At 41.1% G+C, this 19,075-nt stretch overlaps 1 protein-coding gene across 1 annotated transcript in view; it reads left to right on the top strand.

The window, feature by feature from the left end:
- The window catches only part of si:ch1073-398f15.1 (cardiomyopathy-associated protein 5), a 103,237-nt gene that overhangs the window by 17,584 nt on the left and 66,578 nt on the right, over nt 1-19,075 (top strand). Inside the window, exons 2-3 of the mRNA XM_043706803.1 lie at nt 9,658-14,368; nt 18,181-18,276. Of these exons, the coding sequence (XP_043562738.1) occupies nt 9,658-14,368; nt 18,181-18,276 (4,807 nt within the window). The remainder of the gene's footprint in view (nt 1-9,657; nt 14,369-18,180; nt 18,277-19,075) is intronic.

Genomic DNA, 19,075 nt, shown 5'->3' with positions numbered 1-19,075 from the left:
CAACTTCCCACTTCTGTCTTTGACTGGCCCTATTCCAACCTGAGTCATCCTTTTATCCCTCACATACCTATAGAGAGCTTTAGGGTTCTCCTTTATTCTATTTGCTAAAGACTGCTCATGTCCTCTCTTTGCTCTTCTTAACTCTCTCTTTAAATCCTTCCTAGCTGATCTGTAACTCTCCATCGCCTCATATGTACTATCTTCCCTCATCAACACATAAGCCTCCTTCTTAACAAGAGATGCAATTTCTGTAGTAAACTTTCTGTATATACTTTTCACAGACCTTAATTTTAAAGTAGATTATTTTTACATTTATCCATATGATGTGGGCATTGCTGGCTAGGCCAGCATTTATTGCTCATCTTTAATTGCTGTCAAGATATTGGTGAGCTGCCTTTTTGAACTGCTGTGAGCCATAGTAGCTACACCTGCAGTGCTATCACAAAGTGATGCGATGTGGTGCTTAGAAGAGAACTGATGGTGTTCCTCTGTATCTGCTGTCCTCTTTCTTCAGGGTGGTTGTGGATGTGGGTTTGGAGAGTGCTGGTGAGGTCTTGGTGCCATGGTATATCATGTTGAAAGTGGTGGGTAGGGTGTCAGTCAAGAGGGCTATGTTATCTTGAATGATATTAACTGTGATTGGAGCTGTACCCATCCTGGCAAGTGGAGATTATTCCGTTACACTCCTGACTTGTAATTTGTAAATGGTGGACAGGGTTTGGTGGGACTGTTTCAGTCAGAAACTATAACTGATTAGATTAGATTAGATTACTTACAGTGTGGAAACAGGCCCTTTGGCCCAACAAGTCCACACCGACCCTTCGAAGAGCGACCCACCCAGACCAATTCCCCTACATTTATCCCATCACTTAACACTATGGGCAATTTAGCATGCCCAATTCACGTAACCTGCACATTTTTGGACTGTGGGAGGAAACCGGAGCACCCGGAGGAAACCCACGCAGACACTGGGAGAATGTGCAAACTCCACACAGATCGTTGCCTGAGGCAGGAATTGAACCCAGGTCTCTGGCGCTGTGAGGCAGCAGTGCTAACCACTGTGCCGCCGAGCCACCCATTGCTACCGAGCCACCCAATGCCTGAGGCGGAGTCCTCAAGCTGTTTTAAGAGGTGCTTAGCTAGCTGCCTGAAAGAAAGGAATATTAAAGGCTATTTCAGCTGTGGATCAGAATGTAAGCTGTGGTAGTGCTCTGTGGATGTTTATGATTCACAATCTTCTCTAAAGCTTACATGTAAAATCAAGGCAAACACATTTATGCAGCACTGAGGGAATGCTGTCTTTTGGATGAGATGTTAAAGTAAGCTTTTATCTGCCGTCAGAGGTGATGTGAAAGATCCCAAGGCACTATTTCAAAGAATAGCAGCTTTCTCTACTCTCCGTGCAAATATTTATCCCACAACCAATGTCAAAACCGGCCTCGGAACTCCCAACCTCAGCACAGACCTGAAGGATCCATCTGCATAACTTAAATCTGATGACTGGTGCCTTGGGGTCATTGGGATCCTCTCGGCTGGCATAGTGGCCTGGCATGGAGACCTTCTGGCCTAGTATGGCAATCTCTCAGCCTAATGTGGTAGTTTTCTGGTGGTATGTGGTGGAATCTCAGCCTGGCATGGCCTCAACGTGGACTTCCAGTCTCAAGATGATTCCAGGGCGATCTCTCAGCCTCATTAACTCTGAGATGAAGCCTGACAGTCTGGAGTCAAGGCCTAATGCAGACTGGAAGTTAGGTGCCTGCATGGACTGGGTTGAAAGACGAGGTAAAAACAATGACTGCAGATGCTGGAAACCAGATTCTGGATCAGTTCAGGCAGCATCCAAGGATCAGCGAAATCGACATTTCGGGCAAAAGCCCTTCATCAGGAATAAAGGCAGAGAGCCTGAAGCGTGGAGAGATAAGCTAGAGGACGGTGGGGGTGGGGAGAAAGTAGCATAGAGTACAATAGGTTGAGGGAGCGGCGGTGAAGGAGGCCCAGGACCTCCATGTCCTCGGCAGAGTGGGAGGGGGAGATGAAATGTTGGGCCACGGGGCAGTGTGGTTGATTGGTGCGGGTGTCCCGGAGATGTTCCCTAAAGCGCGTTGTTCGGAACATGTTTTTCTCCATTACAATTTATTCTGAAAGTCTGCAACACTGGACCTTTTACTTCTCTATTTTTCTAAGAACCGTAACTGAAGAAGCTATACCCAGGGACGTTTATACCTAAGCAGTGACTTATACACTTTTCACTACTCATTTGAGTATGTATGACAATAAGGCTAATTAAAATTCAATTTAATTCTAAAGGCAGCTGATATAGTCAGTATAACATGGCTGAGAGTTTGCAGTATGAAAATATCCTCTGTATTTTCTTCATTGCAAAAATCACTTCAAAAGTGCTTATCAGCTATTAACAGTTTAGAGGCATAAGGTGGTCTTGAAAGGTGCTATATAAATGCAAAACTGTTTTAAATTAGATACATGCAGGAGAGTTGAATTAGACCAGTTAATTTGCAAAAGAAAAAACTGTGATAGATGTAATTGCTATTTCTGTGCCATAACATTTCAGAATATTCCAAAATTTTTTCTCACAAGAAAATGAGGAATCAATTTTGTAAATATTAAATGTTGCAAGTGTAAATCTCCGCTCACTCACTTAGCTTTAAATCAGAAGCTTCTAGGGTGAAGCTCCCCTTTTGTGTATAATCGAGGCTGATACTTCAGTGCAGTGGCATAGGGTCAGATGTTTAATAAAGGTTTGCTGCCTTGTAGACGTAAAAAAACTCCCATGACCTATCTGAAGAATGGATAGTTGTCTCAGTGCTATAGTCACAGCGTGTCACTCAACTCTGCTATAAATAGAGATAACTAGTTTGTGATCTCTTCTCTGTTCATGGGACCTTGCTGTGCACATGTTTACAGCTTCTTTTGCATATATTACGGCAGTGTCTATATTTCTAAAGAATCTCATTGGCCATGAAGCACTTTGTGCAATCCCCAAGGTTGTGAGAAGTACCATATAACTGTAAATCCCATATTTTAATAAAGCCACATAGTTAAATGACACGATGTATATGTTTGTGGACTGGGAGTGAACCTTTACATTTAAAGAATTACATGACCTATGTGACTATTCCATTCTGACCATACCAGAGTTCAAACTCCAGCTATCATTCTCCAGTTTCTATTTAAAGATCTTTTAACTCATGGTTTGTTTATGTAAGTCGAACATACTATGTGTCTGCCCACGTGAGTGTCTTGGCTATTGCCTTGGATACTTATCTACTCATCTCGTTTACCATCACTTGACCTTCCACAACCCTTCTGCTCCCATTTTCTTTGCCATTTACTCTCTTCCCAGCATACTTCCCATTCTTCTTTAACCCACTGCTCACCATGTGTTTTGTGCTGGAGCTCCTAGATGCCAAACTCAGTTAAATGCTACTTTGATGTCAAGTGCAATGACCCTCACTTCTCCTGTTTAATTTGGCCCTTTTATCCAAGTTTAAATCAAGGCTATAATGAGGTCAGGAGCTAAGTGGTCCTGGTGGAACCCAAACTGAGCAAGTTTGCCAGTGAGCAGGTTAGTGTTGAGTAAGTGCTGCTTGATAGCACCTGGCAACAATTTCCATCACTTTACTGTCAACTGAGATTAGATTGTCAGGGTGGTAATTGGCTGGGTTAAATCTGGGTTGCGTTTCATGATCATGAAATAACCTGGGCAGTTTTTCACATTGCCGGATAACTGGTAGTATTGTAACTAGTGAAGGATTCATCTGCATTACTTAAATCTGATGGCTGGTGCTTTGAGGTCATCTGGCACAGTTCATGGCTGTTCTGGTCGCTCGTTGAATCTGTGGTTTAAAAACCTCAAAGGGAATTTGAAAAACAAATGTAATCCTCTGGTATCATTGTGGGGAATAAGTGCAGCAATGAATCTTTTTTCACTAAATGGTACCTCCTTTTCCCTCTCTCATCTCACTGATGAAAGGAGCATATGGATTTGTTTTCTCCAAAATTGAAGTTGCCAATTTAGCTGTCACTGCCTTCCTCACATTTTTCACTCAACTCCACATCTTGTTAAGTTACAAATCTCAGCCACTTCTCCCCCCCACCACCACCCACATCTCATTCCACCGTAAAACCGATTACTTTCCTTATTCGTTCTTTTGCAAACTAGCTGGGTACAAATCTGCAGATTAATGCTTTCTGACAATGCAACTCTCTCTCCTACTTCACTGTATAAGCTTGTCATCTTAAAATGTACTTTGGCCCCTGATGAAAGAGTTTAATTCTGCCACATGTCTGTTTAAGTGACTGTTTCACATTCACCATTTTCTTTTTGAGATTTCAATTGTATCATCACCATCAAATTCAGTATTGTCAGTTGCTCTCTAAACTGCAATATCCTCCAGTCTGTTTTCTATAGCAACAAGACAATCCTGTTAAAAATTACACCCTGTCAGATTGTAACAGGTTGCTGCTGCCATAGCTGCTGAAATGCCTGCCATTGAGGCAGTGGTGTAAAAAGTTTCCAGGATTTCACATCACTCCGGCATGCTGTTCTCCACCAGAGTACAGGAATTGCTGGGTCTCTCTCTCTCTCTCTCTCTCTCTCTCTCTCTCTTTCTCTCTCTCTCTCTCTCTCTGAAAGACTGAATGCATGCCATCTGGCTCAATGGTTAGCACAGTGCCAGGGACCCAAGTTCGATTCCAGCCTTGGGTGACTGTCTGTGTGGAGTTTGCACATTCTCCCCATGTCTGCATGGGTTTCCTCCAGGTGCTCTGGTTTTCTCCCACTGTCCAAAGATGTGCAGGTCAGGTGAATTGGCTATTCTAAATTGCCCATAACATTAGGTGTTTTAGTCAGAAAGAAATGGGTCTGGGTGGGTTTCTCTCTGGAGGGTCGGTGTGGACTTGTTGGGCCAAAGGGCCTGTTTCCACACTGTAGGGAATCTAATCTAATCTCCCCAGCCAGCCATCCTGCCAATATCCTTGCCAGCTTCTCCAGACTGGGACCTAAACCACCTGCCCCCAACACAAGACTGCACCTCCCATCCAGACTGCTGAACTCCACTGCACCAATCCTGACTGCAGCATCCCTCCAGCACCGCTTCCCTCCTCACCACCATCCCCCCCCCCCACCGCCACCGACTGCTGTACCCCAGTTTGCACCTCCCAGACTGCAACACTCCCCTAGACTGCTCCTCTTCTCAGGTCTACACCTGCTCCTCCAGTGTGCAACCTCCCCAGACCGCAGCACTCCTCCAGATTGCTGTTTCCCCCTGCCAGTCTGCGTTCCCCTCAGTCTGGACCAACACCTCCCCCAGACTGTAGCACTCCCACCCCCAACAACATAACTGCTGCTCACCGCCAGACTCCAGTACTAACCCAAAGGCCAGCTTCCCCCCATCTCTCAAGCAGACTCTGCAGCAGCCTAAGCCTCAGCACTATCTCACGCTACAGCACCAGCCCAGGTTGAGTCAGTGGCTTTTTAGAGCTAGAGATTATAGGTTGTCTCTTGGAATATCTACTGTGCCCTTTCTTACATTTCTGCTCCCTTCTACCTCCCAAACTACAACCACGCCCTAAACAACGCTCAAGAAGCTTGACAACATCCAAGACAAAGCAGAAAATGTGTTGCTGGAAAAGCGCAGCAGGTCAGGCAGCATCCAGGGAACAGGAGAATCGACATTTCGGGCATAAGCCCTTCTTCAGCAACACATTTAGCTCTGATCTCCAGCATCTGCAGACCTCACTTTCTCCTCCAAGACAAAGCAGCCCGCTGGATTGGCACCACACCCACAAACATTCACTGCCTTCATCATCCAGACGCTCAGTAGCAGCAGCGTGTACTATCTGCAGAAATCCACATCAGCACCTTCCGAATCCACAACCACTTCCATCTAGAAGGATAAGGGCATATTGCCCTCGAAGACAATCACCATCCAGACGTGGAAATATATTGCCACTCTTTCAGTGTCATTGGGCCAAACTCCTGGAATTCCCTCTGTAATGACCTTGTGCATTTACCTAGAGCACCTAATCTGTAGCAGTTTATGAAGGCAACTCACCTTCTCTTGGGAGCAGTCAACAAGTGCTGGACAGCCAGCAACACCCATGTCCAACAAGTGAATAAAAAATAATCTCATAAGATTGTGAGAACAGAATGAGACAATATAGAAGGGGTTCTTTGTCTCATTGAGCCTGTAATATTTATTTATCAGAGCATATCTCACCCCCTGCTCTGACACCATTGCCATGCTAATTTTATCCTTTCAAATATTCATTTAATTAACTTCTGAAAATTATGCTTGAATCTATTTCCACCAATCTTTCAAGCAATCAACTGCCTTTAGGGGTTAGCATTGACTAGAAACTGAACTAGACTAGCAAATAAATACTGTGGCTACAAAGGCAGCTCAGAGATTGGAAATTTTGCAGCAAAAAGCTTACTTCCTGACTCTCCAAAGCCTGTCCACTATCTACAAGGGATAGGAGTGTGACAGAATACTCCCCACTTGACTGGATAAATGTAGCTCCAACTCTCGAAGCTCACTGCCACCCAGAACAGAACAGCTTACTTGATTGGCACCATTTCCACAAGTATCCATTCCGTCCACCACCGACATACAGGAGCAAGCAGTCTGTACTATCTACAAGAAGCACTTCAGAAAATCACCAAAGATCCTTAGACAGCTACTTCCAAACCCATGACCACTTCTATCCAGAAGGACAAGGGCAGCAGGTACGTTGTAACACCACCACCTTCATATTCCCCTGAAAGCCACTCACCATCCTGACTTGTAAATCTATTCCCGTTCCTTCACTGTCGCTGGGTCACATTCCTGGAATTCATTCTCTAATGGCAGTGTGGGTCAACCCACAGCAGGTGGACTACAGTGTTCCAAGAAAACAGGTCCCCACCAAACTTTTCAGGGAAATTAATCATGGGCAAGCAATGTTGGTCCAGCCAGTGACACCCACATCCCATGAATGAATTTTAAGAAAGGGATTATAAATCCAGATTATCGGTCTTGTTGTATAATTTTTGTTCTTATATCACTTCTGGGTAATTTTGCCAATCACTTTAAAAAGAAATCTTAGTTTAAGGAGATCAGCGGGAATTATAACTTTTATTTGTATTCAACTGTTCAAATTATTTTGCTTTGCTGTCCATATGTCGTAACTGAGGGGAGTTATTTGAGTTGGTTGTGGAGAAATGATGAGATAACTGCATATGATAACACAGTTAGAGCAAACATTGACCATGGCTAAAGCAACATGGAAGACAGGTAATTAAGGTTGGGTGATTGTACTTTCTGTGGGGGAAAAAAAGCTGAGCTTCTTTATTTGAGAAGTTTGGTCAGGAATTTAGATTCAATATTGGAATGTATGCTTTTACCATTGGCTGACACTCATCTGGCGTCAATGTTCCTTAGTCCTTGATGAAATTTGCAGAATTAGACTTTCTTTGTTGCTGCCCTTCTCCTTGCCCATTTTGATCCACTTACTGAATTTGTAGATGATGGTAAAAGCTGCCTGTTCATGATGGTAGAATGTATTTTAGCAGCATAAATCTGGATTGACATTCAGGGGTTTCTGAAAAGCTGAGCCACTGTAGGCAGCAGAGGATTCTCCTGATTGTTTGTTTGTTGATGATCCGTGTGGAATCTTGGCTCTCGTGGTAGGCCCACTGTGCAGTTGGATTGGACTTCCTTGTCACCCAGCAGGCAGGCTTTTAACTTGCAGGCTTAATCGGAATAATAACATCAATGACCTGCAGAGAATGAAAGTGTTGTGACTGCCGTTGGTATGTCAGACAGAGTCCTGCATGGTGTGTGTACTATGGTCACAAACCAATTGTGTATCAATGAAGTAGAAATCCAGAGTGCTGATGTGGCACATACAAGACGATTGTGTGTAAAATCAATGTCACATGGGGATGCCTTGCATGAGAACAAAACTTTGTGCTCTGTGTGTCCTGTTTCTCTCTGTCAATTGGGAAGGAAATATAAATGGAGAGTCTTGGTGACCTCCTTGATGTACCTGCAAACTGTAAAACAGTATGGATGTTACTTATGGACGTTAACTGTTGCACTATGGATGCATAACTGATCAGTAAGATGATGATGCTAACAGCCAGATAGAGAGCTGTCCAGCCCTTGGCTTGACTCTATCATTGTGCATGCAGCAGCTGACAAAGCTCCATAACAATCTCCTGGGTGAAGCAAAGACACCTTGTGTGTTTCTCACCAGTGAACCCTACATGGAGTGGGCCTCCAGTTCAGTGCTCCTCTTCACCTCCTGATCTCAGATTATTTCATTTTCTGGTGGCTTACTTGGTACTTACATTCATGCCCCCTTCCCAGACACAGGCCTGACAGCTCACCCATGTTTGTGGCCAGTCAAGGTGTGAAACAGGCGACAGCAATGTAAAGGAAACAGTCCAAATCTCTCTTTGCACATACAGAAAGTGAAGTCTGACGTGTGATGGAATACTACAAAAAATGTCCAGATGTTTGAAATTTAACCAAAAGTGGTGAACGAGCAACAAACCGGTAAACATTGCGTGATCCCTTTAAACTTTGCTGGTGAGGATCCCATTATTCTGAGCAATGGCAGCATTTGGTGTCCTAATTAACTGGGGTTGTCCAAAATTGAGTATCCATCACACACCACAGATGCACTTAAATGTAATCGTGGTTAATCCTAACGTAATTCACCTCCTGATTTCCCAAAACCTGAGCACCATCTGAAAGGCATAAATCGGGTATTGGAGTACTCTCCATTTACCTGAATGGATACAACTCCAAAAATGCTGAACAAACTTGATACCATCCAGCTCATAGCAGCCTGCTTGATTGGCACCTTATGCAATTCAGTCCCTTCCACACTATGTTAGCAGTGTGTATCATTTACAAGATGATTACCAAGACTCCTTTAACAGTACGTCCAAAACACAGACACTGTAGCACCTTGAAAGAAAGGCAGTAGATGCACAGGAGCACCATGCTGTGCAAGTGTTAATTGTCACATTAACAATGTTGGCAAGGAAAGCTTGCATTGATATGATACTTTTACAAACTATTGGACATCTCAAAGTACTTTAAATCCAGTGTGCAGTACTTTTCTTAGAGTGCAATTACCGTTGTAACATAGGAAGCATGGCAGCAACCTCATGCACAACAGCATGATAATGACCCGGTAATCTGTTTTTTGGGATTATGTTTGAGGAATAAACATTGACCAGGATATGTGGGATCGTTCCCTGCTCCTCTTCAAGATAATGTCATGGGAATTTTTAACATCCACCAAAGGAGGCAGAAGACACTTCAGTTTAATGCCTTATCTGAAAAGCAGTCTCTGCGTTCTGACAGTGCAGCCCTCATTCAGTACTGCACCAGAGTATTAGCCTTGATTGAGCTTAAATCCTGGAGTGGGACTCGAACACAGAACCCTGAAGAGATTACTAGCCACTGACATTGATGGCTGACACTTGTGTTACATTTTTATCCATGTATGTACAATACTTTTGAACATGTCTTACTTTTGTTAATAGTTTGTTTTTACATTCATGATTATATGCAGTAGTTTGGAAGCATATGCCACAACTTTATCTTACAGTTTTTTGTTTCTTTGTTTATTTTCTGATAGCCTAAAGGATGCCATTAACGACCAGTCAGTAAAACCTAAAGTGAATTACATTATGTCGAGTTCATCCTTCTCCATGCTGACCGTCCAAAGTGAGGACAGTGGAATTATCTGGGAGACTGTTTCAAGTAGCCGCTGTTCCACACCATGGGCATCAGAAAGCACAGCCTCTGATGTTTACAGTGTGGAAAGTGCCTCTGTAAGTGCTCCACCTGGAAAGGTAATATTCATAATGGACGAACTGCCTGAGTCTCCATCTGTGAATGGACGTCACAGCCATAAAATTAGTAAATCTGAAAAACGCCATCATGAGAAAACAGACCTTAAGCCAGGAGAATTAAAGGATGCCCTGAAGAAACCAAGAAATAATTCATGTGTTTTGAGAACACAATCGGCAAAAAGTGAACCAACTGCACCATTCAGCACTTCAATGGACAACGTGGCAAAATCAAAACCGTTACAGGACTCGTATGAAACGGATTCTGGATTAGTGGTGCTAGAAGAGCACATCAGTTCAGGCAGCATCCAAGGTGCTTCGAAATCGACGTTTCGGGCAAAAGCCCTTCATCAGGAATCAGAGACAGATCTTCAATCGCCAATGGAGCACAGCCCAATAGTATCAAAAATAGCAGGAAGGCCCAATAAAGATCAAATTGAAGTGTGTGAGGTGCTTTCCTCTGTTCAAGACAGTGTGCAACAACATGCTCCAGTAGACTGTCAGAGGAAATTTAATACAAATGCAGTGGAACGGAATAAGCAAAACTTAATGCTGAGAAATCCCAGTTTGAACACTCCATTTTCAACAGCTGAGCAACAAATAAGTACATCTTCAATACAACTGAGAAAAGAGGAAGAACCAGAAGCTAATACAAAACATTTTTTAGAACAAAGAGTTGGTTCATCTTTATCAGAAGACAAAGAATATTCGCGATTGTCTCCAACAATCAGTTCAGAGCCTGTCCTGGTGTCAGAGTTAAAAGAGAGCTGCACAGGCGCAGGGAATGTGTGTTCAGCAGTAAAACAAATAACAACTAATGGGACAGTTCAAGCAGGCACTGATGAATTGAAAACAACTGTGGATATTAGCTCAGATCGGTCCTTATCTAAAGACAATTATATTTTGGACTTTAAAAGCTTAGCATTTGACATGGATCTAACACCTGTTCCATTAAAGGATAATCCTTATGTGAATGAAAGTCCAGCTGGAAAAATATTTGCAAAAGCAGTGCCACCTTGTTTTCCAGCGATACAAGAAATTGCAAATCAGAATCAATCTTATTCAATGGCAGATCCAATAGATACATATTCAAATAGTTGTGGAAACAGCAGTTCAGAGTTTACTAATCCAGTGGGAAATCTACAGTCAGTAATGAGTAGAGATGTGGATAATTCCATTTCAGCAGTAGAAGATGAGGGTGTGGAAACCATTGATTTCAATTTGAAAAATTTATCTTGCACTCCAGCTGTTGGAACATCTGTTGATGGAACATCATCTTATTGTCAAGAAAGTCATGAAGCCACTATAAATGAAAAAGTCTTTGCTTCGAGGAGACTGCCTGAACAATCAGAAGTGATCCAGCTGAATGGTTCCTTACTCCATACAACTTACAGAATCGCCAAGGATAAATCTCAGTCACAGTTCATAGAGCTTGAAAAAATGGTTGGTGAACTAAACCATAACGAAGACACTGATATTCAGAAAGCTATTTTCAATATTGTGGCTGAAGGCTCTGAGATATTAAACATTGTTGCTCCAGTCCAAGTTTGTTCAGTGGATCAAGAGGCATGTCGCAAAATGCAGGACAACCTGATCTACTTGCAAGCAAATCCCATTGAGGAACGAAAAAATGGATTTTCTGGAAGCTGTTTTAACAGAGTGGAAGATGAACAGCAATCAAGATTAATGGATGCATCAGAACACAGTGAGCTAGAGCAAAGTGCAAATTTATGGAGTTCCAATCCTTTCACTGTTGGAAAGTACAATCCTTTTACTGTGATACATTCCAATCATTCTCATATAATTGGATCCAATCCCACACATGAAGTTGAATCCAATCCCTCTGACACAATTGGATCCAATTCTTCCCATACAGTCAAAACCAATCCCTCTGCCCCAATTGGATCCAATCCTTCCCATACAGTAAAATCTAGTCCCTCTGACACAATTGGATCCAATCCCTCCAATGCAGTTGAATATAACACTTCCCATGGGGTTACATCCAATCCCTCCCATGCAGATGGATCTAATCCGCCTACAGCTGAGACATCCAATCCTTCTATCACTGAATTTAAATCCAGTTCTGTTGAACAATCTTCTCCAGTTTGTGCATCTACAAGTAAAGCTGGAAACGGGGATGATGACTATTTTGAAAAGTATACTTTGGTGGATGAACAAGTCCCGGTTGATCTGGAGATAACAGAACTGAAATTAGAGGAAATATCAGTTCCAGAGGCAGCCAACTCTTCAGTGTCAAAACAGAAAAGTACCTCATTTTCCGAAGACACAGAGGTTTTTGATTTTGATGAGTTTGATCTGTCAGGAAATCCTGGAACATTTGATAGTATGACCAGAAAGTATGGAACACCAGAATCTTCCGCACAAATATCCATTTCTGAACGATGCAAGGAAAGAAAGCAGGAAGATTTCAATAAAAATGTTACAGATGTACTAAATCAGAAGGAGGCTGGTTCGTTGTTATTTAGCACAGATGAAGGAGTCCTGTCACGTTCCTATAATTTTCCCATATCTACCAAATTGGTCGATCTTGCACTTCTGGAAGAACCACCTGCATTAGCATTTTATTACAAAGATCTTTATGAGGAGGCAAAGGGACGGAAAGGACAAAACAATGACCAATCGGATGAAGATAGCAGTAATCCTGAACTTTCATTCCCTTGTCAATCATCTGATACAGATGACGGAAATGGATTATACTTTGAAAAGTACGTTCTGAGGGATGACATTCTCGAGTCTTCCAAAGAACCTCTAACACCGGGATCACCTTATCGGCTGGAGACAGAGTCACAAAACGTCGTAATTGATGCAGAAAAAGATACATTGTTTTCAGAAAGTGAAGACCACATTCCGGAAATTGATGTGACAAAAGTTCCGACAAAAAAATCAGATTCTGAAAAAATATTAGAGGTACAGAAAGAGGGTGAAGAAAAGTCTGAGACTGGAAAGACTGTATATGAGGATAGTAGCATTTTGTCAGAGGTTCAATCTGTAAAATATGAGGAAGTATCTGAAGAACGAGGTAAGCCAATTGAAATAATGGAAGAGAACATTAATGAATTGATAAGTGAAGAAGTTCAGGCCAGTCAAGCAGTACCTTTTGAAGAAACATTACATGTAGATCATATAGAGAAGCCTGCCTCTAATGTTGAAGATCACTTAGCTACAAGACAGCTTGCCAGTTCTGGGGACTCTGTTGAAGAATATGGAAAACCTCCAAATGAAGCAAGATTAGAAGATGTGAGCAATAGGTTGGTATCAGAAGAAATCAAAGATATTCAAGAAGATGAATTCATTGCAGAAACACCTGTTTATCAGCTTAAGGCGAAAACATTGGAGCAAGGACAATCTGCTGAACAGGAAAGATCTGAATACAGACTGGATGGTGAATACCCTTCTGCTGAATTAGGACAAGGAACTGAAAGTGGAGGATCCGGAGAGTCAATAAAAGCTGAAGATAAGGTGCATGATCAAATAAATAACAATGAGATCACATTAGAGATGGATAAAATTGCTCCCCAGACTGTGATTGAAGAATATGGGAAAGTAAATCATTCCACGGAAATGAAACAAGAAGATTATGAAGGCATTCCCAAAGGAATCCCAGTTTTCATTGATCAACAATTACCTTTAGAATTAACAGAGGATTTTGGAATAAACGATGAAGTGGAAATGCTAGATATTGAAACTCAACAAGCTGTTGAATACATGGCAAAGGAAGAGATTGCCCTTGAAAGTCAAAACCAAGAAAGGACAACAGATGGAGCAAATTCTCAAATAATTAATGACCAGTCTATACCAGGACCTGATAATTTTGAAGGCATTTTGGATCCTACTAAAGAAATACAGGAGGAAGTTCGCTTCACTGGGGACATTGTGCATCCCCTTCAAATTGAGTGTGGGCCATCTGAAGCAGAAACATATGAAACACCTACTGACATAAAAATGCACGAGGAAGATTCAAGGCCTATTTCCAGTGATTTTCAAACCGAGTATAAGTTGGAAGTTGAGCAAGATTCCCATAGAACAGTTGATAAGTCAGAAGGTGATGAAACACAGGCTCCACAACTGCTTTATCCACAAGACATGGTTCCCAATCTGGTCGATAGTATAGAAATGCATCTTCACGAAAACCCAGAAAATTTATTTGTGAAAGCTATCGAAGAATCCAGTGATTTATCCTTATTAGAAAATGTGGAGATGACACATCATGATACTGGATTTAAAATCTGTGACAGAGATCTGAATATTGAGGATAAAGAATTGCAGGACCTTACCCAAGAAAAAGTGGAGGAGACACATGTGAAGGCAGAGATAGGAGAAGGAGATGTAGATGTTCTGATTTCACTGAAACCATCAAAATCTACCGATACCTTTTGTGTTACCTGTTGCCATACAATTTTTGCAATTGATAAGCTCTTTGGAGAACATCAAGATCATGATGTCATAGCAATAGATACAGCTGTCCTAAAAATAAAGGTAAGAACTTTTGTTTTAACTAATCTGTGCATTTAGATTAACCTCAACATTGAAGAATGTATACCAATCTCAATCTTCCAGGTAGAATTAAATACATTTGATTTGTTGACCTAAGTTGTCCAGTACATATTAACTGAATGCAAAAGGAAGTTATTGGCTTTAATGCATGATTTTTCTGTTTCATTGTCTCCCTACAAAACTATTAACGAAAATCCAGTAAACCATATTACTGACTTATTATTTTTTGAATGCACTTGTTCCTTAACTTAAACTGTTTTTTTAATACAAGGAATACATGTCCTGGCAGAATATTTTGCTGAGCCATGTTTTAATTATCCAACTGCATAATATAGAGACTTGTCTTTGGGGTCTGTTATTTTACAGTATGTTTTCATCTGCTGTGACAGTAGAACACTTGCAGTGACTAAGGGTATTTGGACGAGTTTCAGTTCCTAATGTTGTTTCCTGAATCTTTTGCTTATTGCACAAGTGAGAAAGCACAGTAGAATAGATATGTTTATGAATGCACATCTTGTATAAACATCCGGAAAGGGTGGCCTGATTCCATACTAAGTGGGATTAAAGCATAAGGGATATGTAGGCGGATAAGAAGCAAGTGGCTGGGAATCAGACTTACGAAACACAATAACAAATCAATAAAATCACATATTGGCTACTTTAATTAAATTTCAGGGACCAAAATCACATTAGCATATATCAATGCAAACAAAATATGCAACAATGCCAAGGAAGGGCAATCGAAGTCTGTAACTAATAAATAGCATCCATTAAAATGGAAGGCTTATGAATTTCATTGAACTGATTAAAACCTGTATGCACCAAGGAGTGTAAGATCATGCTGTCTGTTCATCAGTTAAGGATTGGTTTTCCTATCAATCGTGAATGTTCATGTAACTTGCTTTGTCTGTTCCATCTGAATCCACAAACCATAGATAACACATACAAAGTGTTTTCTCAAATGAATAATATGCATTCTGTAAATGGGTAGATTATTACAACAGAAATGTACAGTAAGCAGGAGAAAGTGAGGACTGCAGATGCTGAAGATCAGAGCTGAAAAATGTGTTTGCTGGAAAAGCACAGCAGGTCAGGCAGCATCCAAGGAGCAGAAGAATCGACGTTTCGGGCATAAGAAACGTTGATTCTCCTGCTCCTTGGATGCTGTACAATAAGCAGCCCAGTAAGGCTACATGGTGCGTTATAATCTGTGATTATAGACTAAAACCACATGAGTTGTGGCTGTGATTTCACAAATGTTTTCAAAACATATAACCTCCTGAGGGAACATCACGGTGGGTGTTGAAAGGATGAGAACTAGGGACGCAATTTAAAAATAAAGGATTTCCCAATAATGTCAAAGCTGAGGAGAAATTATTTCTCTCAGATTGTTGGGAGAGACAGTGTCATTGAATATTTTAAGGGCGGATTAGATAGATTCTTTACTAACATGGGGGTCAAAGACAGGAAAGTGTAACCAAAGCCACAATCAAATCAGCCATGATCTTATCAAATAGTGGAGGCGGCTCAAATTAGAAAATGAAGTTTTATTGGTACAGTGAATATGCATCATTTTACAGTTATATGATCTGCATATCATACAGTAAAAAACAAATACTTACTTTGCAACAGCTTTCTGGAAAAAAAACTGAAAAGATCTTTGCCAAAAAAAGCTTTATAACATTATTTTTCAACAGTAAATTAAATTATTGTTTGATGTCAAATGCTAATTGACAGCGCTGACTGATTGCTTGGTAAAATGCTTCTACCAGCTGGACATTTCTTGAAATTTTAGTTCTTGTCTGTGTCGTGTTTACCTGTGTCAGCCATTTTAATTCGGGCAGTGTGACTCACATGAGATCAGCTAACAACTGTAAATTGGATTGGAGGCCTGAAGAATTAATTGTATGAATCTTCAAAATTTCTATTGTTTATTCTACTTTATCTCAATGAATATTTTTATGTTCTTAATCTAGTTTCTAAATAAAAAAAATTCACACTTGTAGTATTTATGTGAACTTGAACTGGTTATAAATAGTCAAGAATAAAATCTAAAAACACACTCATCAGGTTGGACAGCATTCCTGGAAACAGGAAGTGAGCTTATGTTTTATGCTGGTGTATATTCATCATTGAGTTACGATGGAAAATGTTCAGTCTGAAGCAATTCTTTTTCTATCTGAAAAACACTACCTGTTGAGTGTGTTCCAACATTTCCAACACTTTCTACTTCTACTTCAGTTTTCTAGGATTAACAGATTCTGCCTTTGTAAATAATTATACAATCAGCTCTGATAGCTGTCTCCAAAAGACTTTCCATCCCAACTCATTGTTAAGATTCATGTTGAGGAAGAGCATGTTCTTCTCTTTCCTGGTATAACATTAAACTCTTTGGAGATGGAATCTGAATGTTTAATCTCAATTTGCTGATCTCTTTTGTTGCAGGCTGATACTTGTTTATGCTGAATCATAGCGTCCCCACAGTATGGAAGCAGGCCATTCAGCCCATCAAGTCCGCACTAACGCTCCAAACAGCATCCCATCCAAACACACCGATTTACCCTATTCCTGTAACCCTGCATTTGCCATGGCCATCCCACCTAGCCTGCACATCCCTGGACACTATGGGCAATTTAGCCTTACCAACCCACGTAACTTGCACATCTTTGGACTGTGGGAAGAAACCAGAGCACCCAGAGGAAACCCATGCAGACACAAGGAGAATGTGTAAATTCCGCACAGACAGTCATCGAGTCATAGAGATGTACAGCACGGAAACAGACCCTTCGGTCCGACTCATCCATGTCAACCAGATATCCTAACCCAATCTAGCCCATATCCTTCTAAACCCTTCCTATTCATATACCCATCCAGATGCCTTTTAAACCTTGTAATTGTACTAGCCTCCACCACTTCCTCTGGCAGTTCATTCCTACACACACCACCCTCTGCATGAAATGTTTGCCCGTTAGGCCACTTTTAGATTTTCCCCTCTCACCCTAAACCTATGCCTTCTAGTTCTGGACTCCTCCAGCCCAGAGAAAATACCTTGTCTATTTATTCCTATCCATGCCCCTCATAATTTTATAAGCCTCTATAAGGTCACCCCTCAGCCTTTGACGTTTGAGGGAAAAGAGCCTTTCTCCCTGTAGCTTAAATCCTCCAACCCTGACTATGTCCTCGGAAATCTTTTCTGAACCCTTTCAAGTTTCACAACATCCTTCTGATAAGGGGGCGACCAGAATTGCACACAATATTCCAAAAGTGGCCTAACCAATGCCCAAGTGTGGAAGTGAGCCCAGCGCTGTGAGGCAGCAGTGCTAACCAGTGGGCTACCATGCCCAAGTTGTCCTATAACTAATAAAGTCCTTAAATATTGAAGTTTTTCACTGATACTAAGCAAACATACAAGCACCAGTAATATGTCGCACTTAAAACCACACCAGGGCAAGTATGTAATGGAAATGGGAACTTAAAGGCATTGCATATCTGAGCTTGGTGTACAGGTTGATTGAACCTTTTAGAAATGCAACATATCTGTAAAAAAAATGTATTTATACATTTTTCTCATTCCATCTTATACTTAAGTCTAGGGTTGCAGCAGACAATAATACTTGGTAGAGGATAATTTACTCCATTAAGTCACTGAGAGAAAATTACTTAATACAAGTAACAACATCTGATTTCTGACTGTGGATAATTATGACATTTAATGTTCCTCATTGAATTCGGGACATTTTAGAAAAATTGATTTGTTTGCAATCAATTTGATTTTTAAATGCTTTTCTTAACAGGAAAAATTGGATGATTATGTTGAAGCAGCAGAAGAAAGGACAAAAAGAACTGAAGAATTTGTGACCGAACTTGAAGATGTTTTCAATGCTGTTGAGGTGAGTTAATGTGTGCCCACTGTAACATTTTCCATTCTGAATTCCCTAATTCAAAAATATGGGGCACAGAAAGCAGGTATGTTTACCATATGGTTTTAGTTTCCTTTCTGCAATGGGACAGCTGTAGTATTCTAACTGTTGCCTGAACGGGTTGGTATTAATTTATCATTACTTCCTTACTCATAAAACCCCAAATTCTATTAGTTTTGTGTGGTTTCATCGACCTGCACTCACAATTTAGGAAATGATGCATTTCAACCCTTAGTCTCGTGGTTCATTCACATAATTCATCCCTTAAATGATTAGTTCCATTCCTTAGTTTTCTTTCTCACATTTAACCACATGATCTTATACTTAGCAAGGTACCCATTCTGCTAATGTATAAATATTCTCTGTTAGCAATCAGTTTTTTATCCTTGACTTCACCGAAGACATTTGTAAGAAACGAATGATTAAAATTAGTGGCTGTTTATGGGGAAGCTCATGAGATTTTCTGATTTAGTTAGGTCTGTTACACTATATTACAGGATGGTTGAAAAAATTAAGGTGAAATTAAAAAGACTTGGCAGGAGTCATAGAGTCATAGAGATGTACAGCATGGAAACAGACCCTTCGGTCCAACCCGTCCATGCCGACCAGATATCCCAACCCAATCTAGTCCCACCTGCCAGCGCCCGGCCTATATCCCTCCAAACCCTTCCTATTCATATACTCATCCAAATGCCTCTTAAATGTTGCAATTGTACCAGCCTCCACTACATCCTCTGGCAGCTCATTCCATACACGTACCACCCTCTGC

This window comes from Chiloscyllium plagiosum, chromosome 2 (genome assembly GCF_004010195.1).
Source record: "Chiloscyllium plagiosum isolate BGI_BamShark_2017 chromosome 2, ASM401019v2, whole genome shotgun sequence".
NCBI lineage: Eukaryota > Metazoa > Chordata > Chondrichthyes > Orectolobiformes > Hemiscylliidae > Chiloscyllium > Chiloscyllium plagiosum.
The sequence above is the reverse complement of the archived record's forward strand: the minus strand, read 5'-3'. Positions and strand labels throughout refer to the sequence as shown.